This window comes from Protomyctophum parallelum (genome assembly GCF_964188405.1).
Source record: "Protomyctophum parallelum genome assembly, chromosome: 17".
NCBI classification, from domain to species: Eukaryota; Metazoa; Chordata; class Actinopteri; order Myctophiformes; family Myctophidae; genus Protomyctophum; species Protomyctophum parallelum.
The window spans coordinates 8,957,077-8,970,808 of NC_139719.1; the positions used below are offsets into that span (position 1 = coordinate 8,957,077).

At 40.0% G+C, this 13,732-nt stretch overlaps 1 protein-coding gene across 1 annotated transcript in view; it reads right to left on the bottom strand.

Moving 5' to 3' along the window:
* Positions 1-2,118: 2,118 nt before the first annotated feature.
* The window catches only part of fmnl1b (formin-like 1b), a 42,460-nt gene continuing 30,846 nt past the window's right edge, over positions 2,119-13,732 (bottom strand). Inside the window, exons 16-26 of the mRNA XM_083786853.1 lie at positions 13,516-13,640; positions 12,722-12,927; positions 11,857-12,097; positions 11,310-11,378; positions 10,926-11,006; positions 10,535-10,664; positions 9,123-9,286; positions 8,623-8,724; positions 8,334-8,423; positions 7,796-7,910; positions 2,119-2,485 (exon numbers count right to left, since the gene is read on the bottom strand). Coding sequence (XP_083642979.1) covers positions 2,385-2,485; positions 7,796-7,910; positions 8,334-8,423; positions 8,623-8,724; positions 9,123-9,286; positions 10,535-10,664; positions 10,926-11,006; positions 11,310-11,378; positions 11,857-12,097; positions 12,722-12,927; positions 13,516-13,640 — 1,424 coding nt within the window. The 3' untranslated portion in view covers positions 2,119-2,384. The remainder of the gene's footprint in view (positions 2,486-7,795; positions 7,911-8,333; positions 8,424-8,622; positions 8,725-9,122; positions 9,287-10,534; positions 10,665-10,925; positions 11,007-11,309; positions 11,379-11,856; positions 12,098-12,721; positions 12,928-13,515; positions 13,641-13,732) is intronic.

Genomic DNA, 13,732 nt, shown 5'->3' on the forward strand with positions numbered 1-13,732 from the left:
TTCTGAAAAACTTCAAATATTTATTACAAAATGCATAGGCTAGACCGACTGCAATAAGTGAGTGAGTAGAGGCAGATATCTGGCCTTTGTATTTGTTTTGTAGGCCTAAGTATTGTATGTTTGGTTTGTGTGTGTGTATATATATATATATATCTTTGTGATCCTCTCATAATAAATCTTCTACAACACACAAATACTGAGTCGCTGCTGAGGCATCTGCCACCTTGGTTGATTTTCTTTCAAATATCCACCTCCTTGCTGATCCTTGAAAGACCAGAGCTGGATTTTTGTTGTGCCCACTTTAGTGTATGAAGTGCAATGGTGGGTGTTGTAGTATGGGTCATCTGTGATGAATTTCAGAGCAGAGTGGTAAATGTCTAGGACCACCCTTCTCTCATCCCTTTCTAATAAGGTGAGGTTTGAGAGTCTGGCCTCCTTCATGCAATCTAGATACTATTTGGAGCTGCATGGCTTTATGTAGGTGTGTCTGTCGGTTAAAGCATGGAATGTGATGTATGATGATGTTACAGTATGATAAGAGCGGTGCTCTTATCTTTTTTTGTATGGCATAAATCTTGTCAGGATTAGGCATTTTTAGAATCGGCCCTAGAGACTGAAGCGATCAACCCCTGTGTACCGATTGAATCGTGTCTGTTGCTGCCAACCCCACTGTAACTCATTATTCATATTATCAGCTGCACAGCTTTATTATGTGGCAGCCCCTCTTCTCAATTCTATGAAACACAAAAACATGAGACCATTAATGATTTAAAAAAAAAATACATATATATAATATGTTTTTATTTGTTCAATCCCCCAAAACAGAAGCAAAGACTATAGAGTGTCGCAGTCCCTCCCCCAATGCATTTTTCCCATAGGCATTTCTTATTTAATTTATTTAAAGACCTTTTAAGCGTCGTACGAAGCCAACTCTTGTCGTGACAAATCATGACAACACACACAATTCTTCGGGCCAAACAAAGAATTAGAAAGTAGAAAAAACGGCAGGTTACAACACTTTTTTTGTTGTTTTTCTTCTTTGTAATTATTTGTTTGGTCCAAAATATTGTGTGTGTTGTCATGATTTGTCACGACAAGAGTTGGCTTCGTACGACGCTTAAAAGGTCTTTAAATAAATTAAATAAGAAATGCCTATGGGAAAAATGCATTGGGATTCATTTCCTGGGCCACTCGTTGTTCTGAAAGGGGGAGGGACTGCGACGCTCTATAGGGTTCATACACATCCATATTAAAAAATAATTTAAATATACATAACTACTTCTGGCTTCCTCCTTAACTACAACCGGACAGATGGAAGAAAGCATTTATGAATTTAAAGCAGTTGAACAGCTGAAAATGTAAAATGCTATAATAATAATAAACAAAACACTTGTGGCGTTATGTCTTTCTTCTAATTAATCAGCACGATTCATACGAGTACTACATTATTTTGAGTGTATTTCCAGTTGTATTTTTAAATGATGCAACCATAAAGACCACTGGTGAATAGCACAATTTGATTGAGCTACGAATAAAATACACAATGAATCTCTCTTTATGTTAGACCATTGATCAACCTTCCATCCAGTGTCTATGATCTGTAATGATTTGTAATGCAAACTGCATTACAATCATATAAATGATTAAAATCAACCAGGGTTGCAGTTGCTCTAGATGCAGTAACGCAACAGTCCAAGTGGTCCCCCCTGCGGGTATGGGTGAGTATGTGAGAATGTATTTTTGGGAGAGTATCCACATGCTCGTATACATTTACTCCAACAGCACTTTGGTCAATCTCGATTGTTTTAAATGGGCTCTATAAATAAAGCTTGATTTGACTTGATTGTTATACCTTTGCTTTAACCCATTCTGATCTGAGATCAGATTCATACGAGGTTTCCACTGGACACACGCTGGTCTGACGAACCCATTCTGACCTGAGATCAGATTCTAAAAATGTCAGTCGTTCTTCGATTTTTTTCAAAAATAGCAGACCTACAAGCTCGTATCGAGCCACTCGGTGGCGCGATATGAGCTTGTAGATCTGCTATTTTTCAATAGCTAAAGCATAACATGATGCCAACACCAATATGGGTGCCCGGTCAGAATGGGTTAAGGTTAATCTATACTCGACTGTGTTCTATGAAAAAAAGTAGTATTTTCATTAAAAAGTGTCAATGTGTTTGTTTATGCATAACCATTTAATGGTGCACATCTGTTCATTTCCATACTGGCTAAACGGTAAAGCATAAAGCCATGCCCACTCCCCCACCCCAAGCCCTTTGAACAGGCCTGGCGAGATGGGATCTTTTCGACAAAATGGTTGGCAACCCAGTCTCCAGAGTCCATGTGGCGTTTGTTCATGGTGGCATTTGTGGAGGGTTTCAGAGGGAGATGTCTGAGGAGACATGAAGCTGTTGTCCTTGTTTCAACTTGTAGCTGCGTCTGCCACCATCTGCCCTCCTGTAAGGCTGGTTCCTTAGATCTGCAGAACAGAAAGACTGTAAGGCTACTACCAGGAGAAGCACTGTTTATTGATTGTGTGTGTGTGTGTGTGTGTGTGTGTGTGTGTGTGTGTGTGTGTGTGTGTGTGTGTGTGTGTGTGTGTGTGTGTGTGTGTGTGTGTGTGTGTGTGTGTGTATATATATATATATATATATATATATATATATATATATATATATATCACCCATTCTTGAGATAAGGGACAAAACTTTTTTCAAACTAGATTTTTTTTACAAAGATACATTCAAATCAAATAGATGTATTTGTAGACACAGGTCTCAGCTACCAATCTTGAGAAGGAACAGGTTTTTCGCATAACATTTCTTTCTAAAATGGGACATTTATGCACTTAATACCTGATTCATGTCAACTCCGTCAGACACACTAAAATCCCTTTTAATTTAATTTGATAATTTCAACAATAATATAAAGTCCTCAGTTATCTTATAATGGCTTTCAGTAATCAAGTTAAGTAATACAATTATTTTAATATTGTTTTGTTCCAATATCACACTATTATGAAATATCCAATTTCTCAAATCCGTCATTTCAACCTTTATTTTCAATATTATAACATGAAAACCATGTAAAAAAAAAAGAAATCATCATTACGTATCATTTCAGTTGGTGTTTCAATACATAAGCACAAAAGATTTAACATCGAATTTTCTATTTCTTTGGAAATTAACAAAAACATCACGGGACGAACGTCTGACGGAGTTGACGAACATCTGACGGAGTTGACAAGTTTAACTGATTTAGGTTCTAGACCACCTAGGATCTTGATTCTGGTGACTAATCCCACATTTTCAAGGATGAGGAATACAGTGGTACTATTTAGATTTGCCCTGTGACCATTTTTCAAAATGGCCGCCACCTGCTGTTATTTTCCAATAACTCAAGTTCTACACCACCTAGGATCTTGATTCTGGTGACTAATCATACATTTTCTTTTTTTTTTTTTTTTTTTTTTAAGATATTTTTTTGCGGCTTACGCCTTTTATTGATTTTTGAAGGGACAGACAGTAGGCTGACAGGAAACGGGAGAGAGATGGGGGGATGACATGCAGTAAAGGCCGTGTCGGGTCCGGGAGTCGAACCCGCGGCACACTGCGACTGGATTACCAGTCCGGTGCCCAGACCGTTACGCTACGGCCTGGGCCTAATCATACATTTTCAAGGATGTGGGATACATTGGTACTATTTAGATTTGTCCTGTGACCATGGTAGAAATATTTCAAAATGGCCGCCAACTTTCTGTTATTCCCCAATAACTCAAGTTCTACACCACCTAGGATCTTGATTCTGGTGACTAATCATACATTTTCAAGGATGAGGAATACAGTTGTACTATTTAGATTTATCCTGTGACCATGGTAGACATTTTCAAAAATGGTGGACCTGCTATTATTTTACCAATTTACCAATGTACCAATATTATCAGAATAATGTCAAATCTGTGAATACATTTCTTACCAAGAATGTTCTTCACCAATGTGTTTGTAAAGGTGTCTACTAACATATCCCACATTAGTTGCTATTGAAACACCCTAGGGGCATTTTTGACAGCTGCTGAAAGTTGGGTACCATCAACAACCAATATAAGGCTAAATGTTCTAAATTGCTTAAAATGCTGTAAGTAGCATGTGGCATGTCAAACTAGGGGCTTTTCATGATTCTGAATCCATCCCAAGCATTAGGTTTGCACAAAAAACACTATGTTGGCTCAAAACGGCCATAGCCATCATCACAGATGTGATGAGGTCAGCGCATTTGGGCAAGTGGCTATGGCCAAACTAGGGGGTCTATGGCCAAACTAGGGGTCAAACTCCTTGGGCTAAATTCGGTGAGGTGAGCAGTGAACAGTGAGCGAAAGACTGAAAACAGAAGATCTGGCTTCAGGACTATCAGGCAGGATGTGCAGACACTGAAGGCATCAGTGTCTTTCTCTGTGTCCCCAGCATGTCAACCAAAGCAATGTTACCAAATCAAAGGAGCCTTCACCTCAAGTCACCTGGGGCTGGGTGAGCAATCATATCCTGTATCTAGCCTCACAACTAAATACAGACACTTGGCCAGACTGCCGTTTGAAAGGGTCAAACCCCTCATCCTGATTGGGGAAGACCACCCCACCTAATCACACCAACAGAACAAGTGAGGTTGGGGCCTCCAGGTGGGCCAGCAGCCATCTGCACAAGACTGGGCTGGACCCTGCAGGAAAGCAATCTCCAGCCAAGACAATGTAAGTTGACTATAACAGAGCCCCAGAACACAGAGCTCATGAGAAGGATGGAGAAACACTGGCAGGAGGCCACCAAGATACAACGCCCCAGAGACCCAGAGTGTGCCACCGCTGGCAGTAAGGAGATCAACTGCTGCAGCAACGATGTCATGAAAGGCAAGTCTCCACCAAAAAAACCCTGAACCTAATCGGGGTGTCAAGAGACCAAAGTTTCTCTCCCACAGTTCCCTGCAGTGGCCAGTGAAGTCAAACTGTGCATCTGTAGCTGAAAGGGACAAGTCAAAGGCCAGAAAGCCCACCTCCTTTTAATGTCCTGTCAGTAGCAACTCAACCTGCACCTGAAGTAATCCCTGACCCCTCCCAGAGAAAGTTCATCCTTGAAAATGTAATGATTAGTCGCCAGAATCAAGATCCTTGGTGGTCTAAAACTTGAGTTATTGATAAAATAACAGCAGGTTGGTGGTCATTTTGAAAAACAATGGCTGCCATGGTCACAGGACAAATGTAAATAGTACCACTGTATTCCTCATCTTTTAAAATGTATGATTAGTCGCCAAAATCAAGATCCTAGGTGGTCTAAAACTTGAGTTATTGTAAAATAAGAGCAGGTGGCGGCCATTTTGAAAAACAATGGCTGCCATGGTCACAGGACAAATCTAAATAGTACCAATGTACCCCACATCCTTGAAAATGTATGATTAGTCACCAGAATCAAGATCCTAGGTGGTGTAGAACTTGAGTTATTGTAAAATAACAGCAGGTGGCGGCCATTTTGAAAGATGGCTGCCATGGTCACAGGGAAAATCTAAATTGTACCACTGCATCCTTCATCCTTGAAAATGTAGTCTTAGTCACCAGAATCAAGATCCTAGGTGGTGTAGAACTTGAGTTATTGGAAAATAACATCAGGTGGCGGACATTTTGTAAAATGGCTGCCATGGTCACCACGAGACAAATCTGTGATGGCCCTATAGCCAAAAATGTTCCTTAAGGCATGCTCTAACTGTGTGCCAAATTAGAATACTTCCCATTATTCAAAAACTATAATTTTATTGTTTTAGGAACACTTTTGTCAACTCCGTCAGATACATGTCAACTCCGTCAGACACAAAACCTGACGGAGTTGACGTCTGACGGAGTTGACAAAATTGCATTTGTTTTCATCTTAACCCTCTGTAGTACAATGTAGCCATTTAGTTTTTTCTTCAGTTGTTAGCTAAACCTAACCCTAAACATTATTTTGGAATTCTTAACAAAGTTAGAGTTGACATGTAAAAGCTGTGACCACATTGATATCAACATTGTTTGTTTAAAATATCAAACAATGGAATGCTTGTCAGACCAGGTGCTCCACTGTTGCAACAAATATAAACAGGACTTGGAAAAGGAGTCTTCAGGCTAAATCTGTCGACAATATTTTCTGATTTATTTAAGACTTTTTAAAAACCTGACGGAGTTGACAGAGACGTGGGACACACATTTGATATGAGATATTTATAGGAAAATATAAATTAAAATGAACTGTGTATATTGTTTGCTATGTTGTTGACAATCTACTTTCATTTAGTATGTATATTTATGCTATTGTGACAGTATTAGACACTTTTTTGGCTGTTTGAAATTGTGACCACTTGCTGGGGACAGGCTAAATACAGGCATTTTTGGGTACAGAGCCTGCTTTTAACTAATTCAGATGGAATATGAAAATAATTATAATGAAATGAATGTCATAAGAATACACAACTGTATTACATATAACTTTGCACGTGCTTTTATTTGTATGAATTAATTTATTTTTAACATAAATAAGGCTCTTATGTGTGGGACATGTTTTTTTCCACTTTTGTCCCTCATCTCAAGAATGAGTGATATATATAGTGAAGTGAAGTTATTTTCAGCGAGCACCATGCAAAGTAAAACTTTGCAACGATCAAGAGAGATAGTGAGCAAAAGGAAATGTACAGTAGACCTACGTGTTAACAAAGGAACTAGGAGAGGCTGTCGCCACTCAAGCCAGCATCACAGAAAAGACGTGAGGAACGCTTGCCAGAGCGAGCCGTGAAGGGCACACACTTAAGAGCTTGACGCCAGAGATAAACAGATACAGAAAGAGAGAGATTATAAGGGAAAAGCAGGCAGAAATAAATTGGGGAAACGTATATAGCAGAGACGTTAATGGAAAATCCATGGGGATTACCAGCAAAAAATTAGGAGGAAAACAGTTGAAGGAAGAGAGAAGGGAGAAGAATATTGGAGGATTAGTAGCATAAGCACGCAAGTTTGTCAAAGGAACAGAGGAAAGGAATTAGGGATTGATTTGCAAGTCCTTCCCTAAACAGGGAAGGGTGGGGGGGGTGTGGTCATGACAGGCAGCGAGGCGAGATGTGTTTGGAAACTCTTTTCTTAATTTGTATTGGCTTTCCATACGTTGTTTGGTCATATTCCAGTTATTCATGTCGTAAAATTGGGGCGTTTCAAGGAATATTTAAGGGTGTGTTATTTAAATGACGGTCGTTTTCAGCCGTGACATATATCAAAGCTCCGACAAAAGATACGCTGGGATCAGCTGTTTACGATCACTTCATAAATGGCATGTCAACGTGACCGTACACCAAAACCCACACTCGAATTTAAGGCAGAATTTACACTCCATTGATAAATGAGTGTCTTAGTCTTTGACTAATGACTGTGGATTGATTGATTGATTGAAATATTTATTAACAGTTTGCAGAATTACAGTACATTTCAAGCACAAACTCAATACAAAGACTATTAACTGTGAGTGGACGACCCAATTAAGCATTACACTTGTTTACAAGAGGGTCCACCATGTTCAATTCATCAAAACATTTAGAGACGTACAAATAGACACTTCTATATACAGTAGTTAAAGAACAGAACAGGAATTCATCATAAAGGAAGCAAAAAGGGAAAAGGATCATATACAGTGAGGGGGGAAAAGGGGGGGGGGGATTCAGCCAGTTTCGAATTTCAGAATTACAGCCGTGACGGACAGTTCGACCTCTCCCTCTGTGCATGGTATGATACCTGTGATGATGTCCTCTATGGCTCCATCCTTGCCCTCCCTGACCAGCGGACTCATTTGTTTCTTCTTCAATTCTGCTATCAGATCCATCTGTGGGAGCCTTGGCATCGTGGAAGCCTGAGGGTTTTAAGGTCAGTGACAAGAGATCTTTCAGTGAACTGGACAGCGGTGTAATCCTAACATCATCATGAGCTTTAAACAGTTGCACCGTTTTTGCATAGAATACAGCTGAAGGTATTTTAAAGCTGTGTGTGGTGTGTTTGCAGGGTCAATTTACAGTATGTGCAGATTTAGGCAACAAGTCAAAGGAACCGCAAACATCTCATAATTTCAGAAATATCTGAATGATGCTTGAAATGTACTGTAATTCTGCAAACTGTTAATACATATTACAATAAATCAATCAATTACACTATCTTGTATGCTTCGTCTCCTTTCAGACATGTTTTGTTGCCAGAATGCGAGTACTCAACTAGCTCTATTATTTTACACGTATGTAGCCCACACTGTACTGTATCCAAAGAGAAGCTAAGGTAATACCTGATTTCCTAAAGTTACTTCAGGCGGAGTGGATGGAGCTTCTCTGTTCAAGTGCTGTTTTTTCCTCTGTCCATTCTCCTGTTCAGCTTGCTGTCATAGAGGACAATAATTTGTATTATTATTTATTTGTGACATACATAAATGAATAAGTACTGTGACAGCATTACTTGGTATTGTACTTTATGTATGACTGTCTAATGGTGTCTATGAAACTACAGTAGCAGCAGTTTGCTGCTACCAAATCAGCTACCAAATCATTCAATTCATCAAGCAGTACATGTCATCTGACCTTAAATGCCTTTATGAAGCGGACCAAGACAGGGAAAAACATGGAGGGAGGCGTGGTTTTGGGGTTCTCTCCAAAATACTCCACTGCAGAGTCGTATGCATCCTGTAGGGAAGGCAAAAAGAGCAATCGTACTAAGTCAATACGTGTAAATCTTGCATACAACTAAGTCGATCGTCGTCAAATCTATCGTGCACGTCCAAGCTGAATAAATAGTCGGCGAGTGGTTAATGCCTGAATTGAGTTAGAGGCAGAGCGGCCACTTGGGTTCAACTGCTGAGCATGTTGGTGCCTTGCATGGTTTCTCCCACCGTTGGTGTGTGAATGCATGCGTGAATATAATGCACATTGTCAAGTGCTTTGAATAAAGGCGCTATAAAAATGTATGTAACACACTAATGCATTGCATTTAGCAATGTGCATGCATGAATACATCTATAATACAATAGTTTAGTACATTTAGGTTCATTATCTTTCCAAACAGCACTGCTTATAGGACTGACCTGAGCAGTCTTTCCATCGGCTACTACGGATTCCAACAGTGCATTGTTGTCGGCTAGGAACCTTTGGAGTACGTGGTTGTCTTGATCTATGGAGAACTCTTTCTGGGTCGCCTCCATGCCTCTCACCAGGGCATGCACATCCTGCAGAATGCTGTCCAAGGATACTATAGGGGGAAGCACAGCAGCATGAGAAAAGGGTAATGTAAGCATAATTGGTCAAAGTGCATTTCGGAATTGCTGAGATTCAGCTTAAAATTAACATGAATATAAATTGTGTTCGTGTACTGTTACGTTTTTCCCTCTACCGATCTACAAGCTCACACTATGTAGCAGTGTGACTTGTTGAATAGAGGGATAGAGCTAAGATTCATTCAAGAATTAAACATAAGAACAACTGCAACCTGTTTTATTTTTTATCCTGAACATTTATTTAGTTTGTTTTAGTCAATAAAGAATTCAATCAATTAAAATACCTAAATTATACAAATCGGATGGTAGGGGTCAGAGATGTCAGGTCTTCTTTGTAAAAACTTTACAAAGAAGACTAACTTGGTTAAATACAGGTTATAGAGCACCGAAGTCTGACGTCACTTTCAGTAGAGGGCGCCAATACACAGGTTCATGTATTTTTTTATTTGCATTGTAATCATAGGGCGATTTTAGGTCGCTTCATATAAGAACTGTGTTTGAAAAATAAACCGACCACCCCGGCCTTTCTGTCAGGGGAGTGGCTGTGCGTCGTTAATGATGTCCATTCATATTTTATACAGCCAGTTTCTGGAGAAAATGGAATTAATGTGGCCGCAAAAGCCTTGAAACTACATATGAAGGCAATGTCGCTGCTAAAATACGTCACGCCCAGCTGTCAACACATTGCGTTCCTGAGATTCCTCGTTGACATAAGCTCAGCTGGTGGTGACTCGACTCATACTAACCCACGAAACATTAAATATCAATAAAATAAAAATAAAAATAAACGTAATTAACATTCAGTTTCTGTTGTGCGACGGGCAGATGCAGCAACCCCGCCTACCCGGAAATGTAGTCTCTGGGTTGTTTGACTCGTTTATAACGCTTATTTTGTTACCCTTTGGGTATATTTGTACATTTCCACCTTCAGTTGATGCTTCATATCCATATGAGTGAAAAGGCTGGGGTGAGCGGTTTATTTTTCAAACACAGTTCTTATATGAGGCGATCTAAAATCCCCCTATGGAGATTACAATGCAAATAAAAAGTACATGAACCTGGGGACTGACACCCTCTACTGACAGTGACGTCAGGACTTCGGTGCTCTATAGAATAAGAAGATAGAGAAAAAGCTTAAATGCCAAGACCTAGGCCCTATTTTTTTAAATGACCCCTAAAAAATATTTAAAAAAATATATACGTAATAAGCAGAGGCCTCATACCAAGAGCAGCCTTGTCCATGAAGTGTAGTTCTTTATAGAAGGACTTGATGTCGGGGTACTTCTCCTGGATGATGCCCACAATGAAGTGCAGCAGGGTCTGCTTGCGGTCTGTCGATTTGGTGTCCAACAGCTGGGACAGAGGAGAGACAACAGCAATGGTGTGGTTGTATAACATTAAATAAGGCAAGACATATATAATACACCACTATAAGAATAGGTACAAGAGGGTACATTATTTTACATTTAACTGATGACAAGTGCAAGTGCCTGAAGTGGCTTTGGAAATTCTGAATGTTAAACATGTTAAATGTGTAGACAAATGACATTATTATTTTCATAATTAATAAAAAAGATACTGGGGGCTTTAATTTGTCATTATGTTTTCTCTTACCAAGTCTAGACTCTGCAACCTGAAGCCATAGGCTGCCCCTTGCTTGCTGCTGTTCATGTAGTTTCCAAATGCCAAGACGATCTGTGGCACATCAGAATCAGTCACAATTCTTGTCAAGGACACAACATGCAGTGCATGCTGGGATTTCTCAACTACAGTCGCTGTCAATTGGCAGCAACAAATTTGCACAGAAAGTAACAAGATATACAGTAATATCAACAGCGCTTCATTCGTACTCTGCCTCTCAAACAGCAACCACTGGTGGGAACTGCTGTTCTTTTAGCTTTGTACTGTTAGCAATCTTGTTAATTAAGCATTCAATCAATCAAAGCCAATGATATACATCTGTGTTACTGTGTATAATGTATGGAGATATGATTTCACCTCTAAGACCTTCCTCAGCTTGCTGGATGATTTAATCGACATAGAGGCAGCAATGATGGCATCAAGTTGCTGTCAGGAAAATGAAGAATATAGTTACTTGTTTGTTAATGTTGATTTGAAAAATGTGCATGGCATAGAATAGAACAGAATTTCGATTGTCCATCCATGTGAATGTGCCTTTGTCTTTACTATGAGTATGACAGAAGTAAAAATGTAACGTATGGAATGTAATGGAAGGTACAAGAATACACATGGGGCCCTATCTTAGCCAATCTACATCGACACGTTGTGAGCTTGTAGATCAGCTATTTGAACTATTTCAAAATGTTTTAAAATAGTAAAAAATGGCAAATAAGTTTAGGCATAAGGGTTAAGGGGTGGCGCAAGATATGGGGCCCACAGTCCATGTCTTCTACTGTAACGACAATATATCTGAACCTCCAGGTGCAAACGCAAATTCATATGAACAAAAAAAAACAAGATTCCTGTTGGAAAAGCGCCTGATTCTGAAGTAAACCAGGTCTACTGAAGCCCTGAGGGAACTCACAGGCTGTATTAGCTGAATAACGTCAGGGAAGTTGCCCATGAAAGTGAGAGTGCTGATGCGCTGGGACAGCCGTGGGATCTTCCCAAAGCACACCATGAAGTAGTCCTCCACGCTGAGCTCCTCCTGGGGCCGGCCCTCGCTCTCGCTCTCGTAGCTGTGGATGAGCTTCAGCTCATACTCTGATGGGATGAAACGCTCCAACAGCTCCAGGAAGTCCAGGCTCAGAGCTCCCTTGTTGTATCTAGTACACAGGAGGGCAAAGGGGCCATTATTATTATTATTATTATCTACAGTAGCATAATGGAGAGCAACAAAACAATACAATCAAATGTAATCAAACAAACAAAAGATTTGATGAAATTATAGGATGCACCCCCCCCCCCCCACTTCATTAGCGATGCTAATTTGCCCAGTCAATCGTGTGTGAGTGTGTGTGTGTGTGTGTTGCTCTCAGATCTCAGACATGCTTTTATTTGTTATTGGTAATAAGAGAAAAAGCCTACAACACTCAAAAGGAGGAAAACTTGTATTATACAGAATAGATATTATATTTAAAATAATCACTATATTATCCACAAATGGCTCAATAAAGGAGAGGATGTTATACTATTCATTATAGGCCTACTTCGTCTTAAATTGACATTGAGCTTTTTTGTTAAATAAACATTTGATCTCATACCATTTTGGAACCGAAATAGGGAACCGGAATCGATAAGCAGAACCGGAATCGGTACCGGATTCGCAAAAATCCAAACGACACCCATCCCTAATTATGTGTATGCATTGTTTAAGAACTTGCCCTTTAACACATTTTCAATCAAATATAAAACACATGAAGATCAGAGTAAAACAGGCAAGTACATACGTCTTTATGGCAGTGCAAATATCAGGGGCAGCCATTCCTGCTTTGCGTAGTGTAATGGCCAGGTTTTTGGCCCGGTTGGGATCCAGCAGGGACACCTTACTGGGTGTCTTGTGGGCTGCCTTCATCTTGATAGTACCCCGTACCCCAGTAGGGGCTGTTTGGGCCTTGGTCTTGAACTGCTCTTCAAAGGAATCCATGTTTAGTTCCTGGCAGGGAAGAAATGACAAAAACAATTGTGAAAATCTGCGTCAGTTTTTCTGTCTGTCTGTCTGTCCCACTGGTATAACTCAGGCTCTTGGGTATGACAGGCGTGTGCAGTGCCTAGTGTGGAGGATGCACTCAATCTTTCAATCAAGGGTGGAGGCAAAGGTTTCCCTGATTGACCAATTCAACCCATCGCCATCTGTCCATCTTTCTCCCATGTACTGTACATAATCAACACCAGTATTCATTTTGACAGCAATTTGATTTAGTTTAGTCTTTTGAAGAAAACATTATTTAGGTTTAGTCATACTTTAGTCATCTGAAAGGGTTTAGTTTTAGTCGAATAAGTATCATAATATGATACTTAAATTTCGTCAACAAAGAAAAACTAGACAAAAAAAATTGTCTAGTTTTTCTTTGTTGACGAAATTGGCAATATATCTCGTCTTTCCCTACGTTTTAACAGCGGCAACTCAGGGCGATACAATCTCCTAGTGGGCATTCCTGCCGACCTTGAAATGTAAGGGTTTGAGAACCATTCTAGAAGCAGTGACACAGTGAGCAGTACAGTGTTGGTTCCATGCTCTCACCTCCAGCACATGCTCATCATCCAGCTCATGGAAAATGGTCCCGGCCACCTGGTGGGGTTTCAGTGGCTGCCAGTTGAACAGTGGCATGCGGTATTTGGTCTGAATGGTCCTCTTCTTCCTGGGGCCTGAGAGAGAAGAACCAACTATCACACACTGAAACAACACGGTGCAGTTTCATGTAGGACTGTCTGCAACCAACCATTACAGTATATTCACA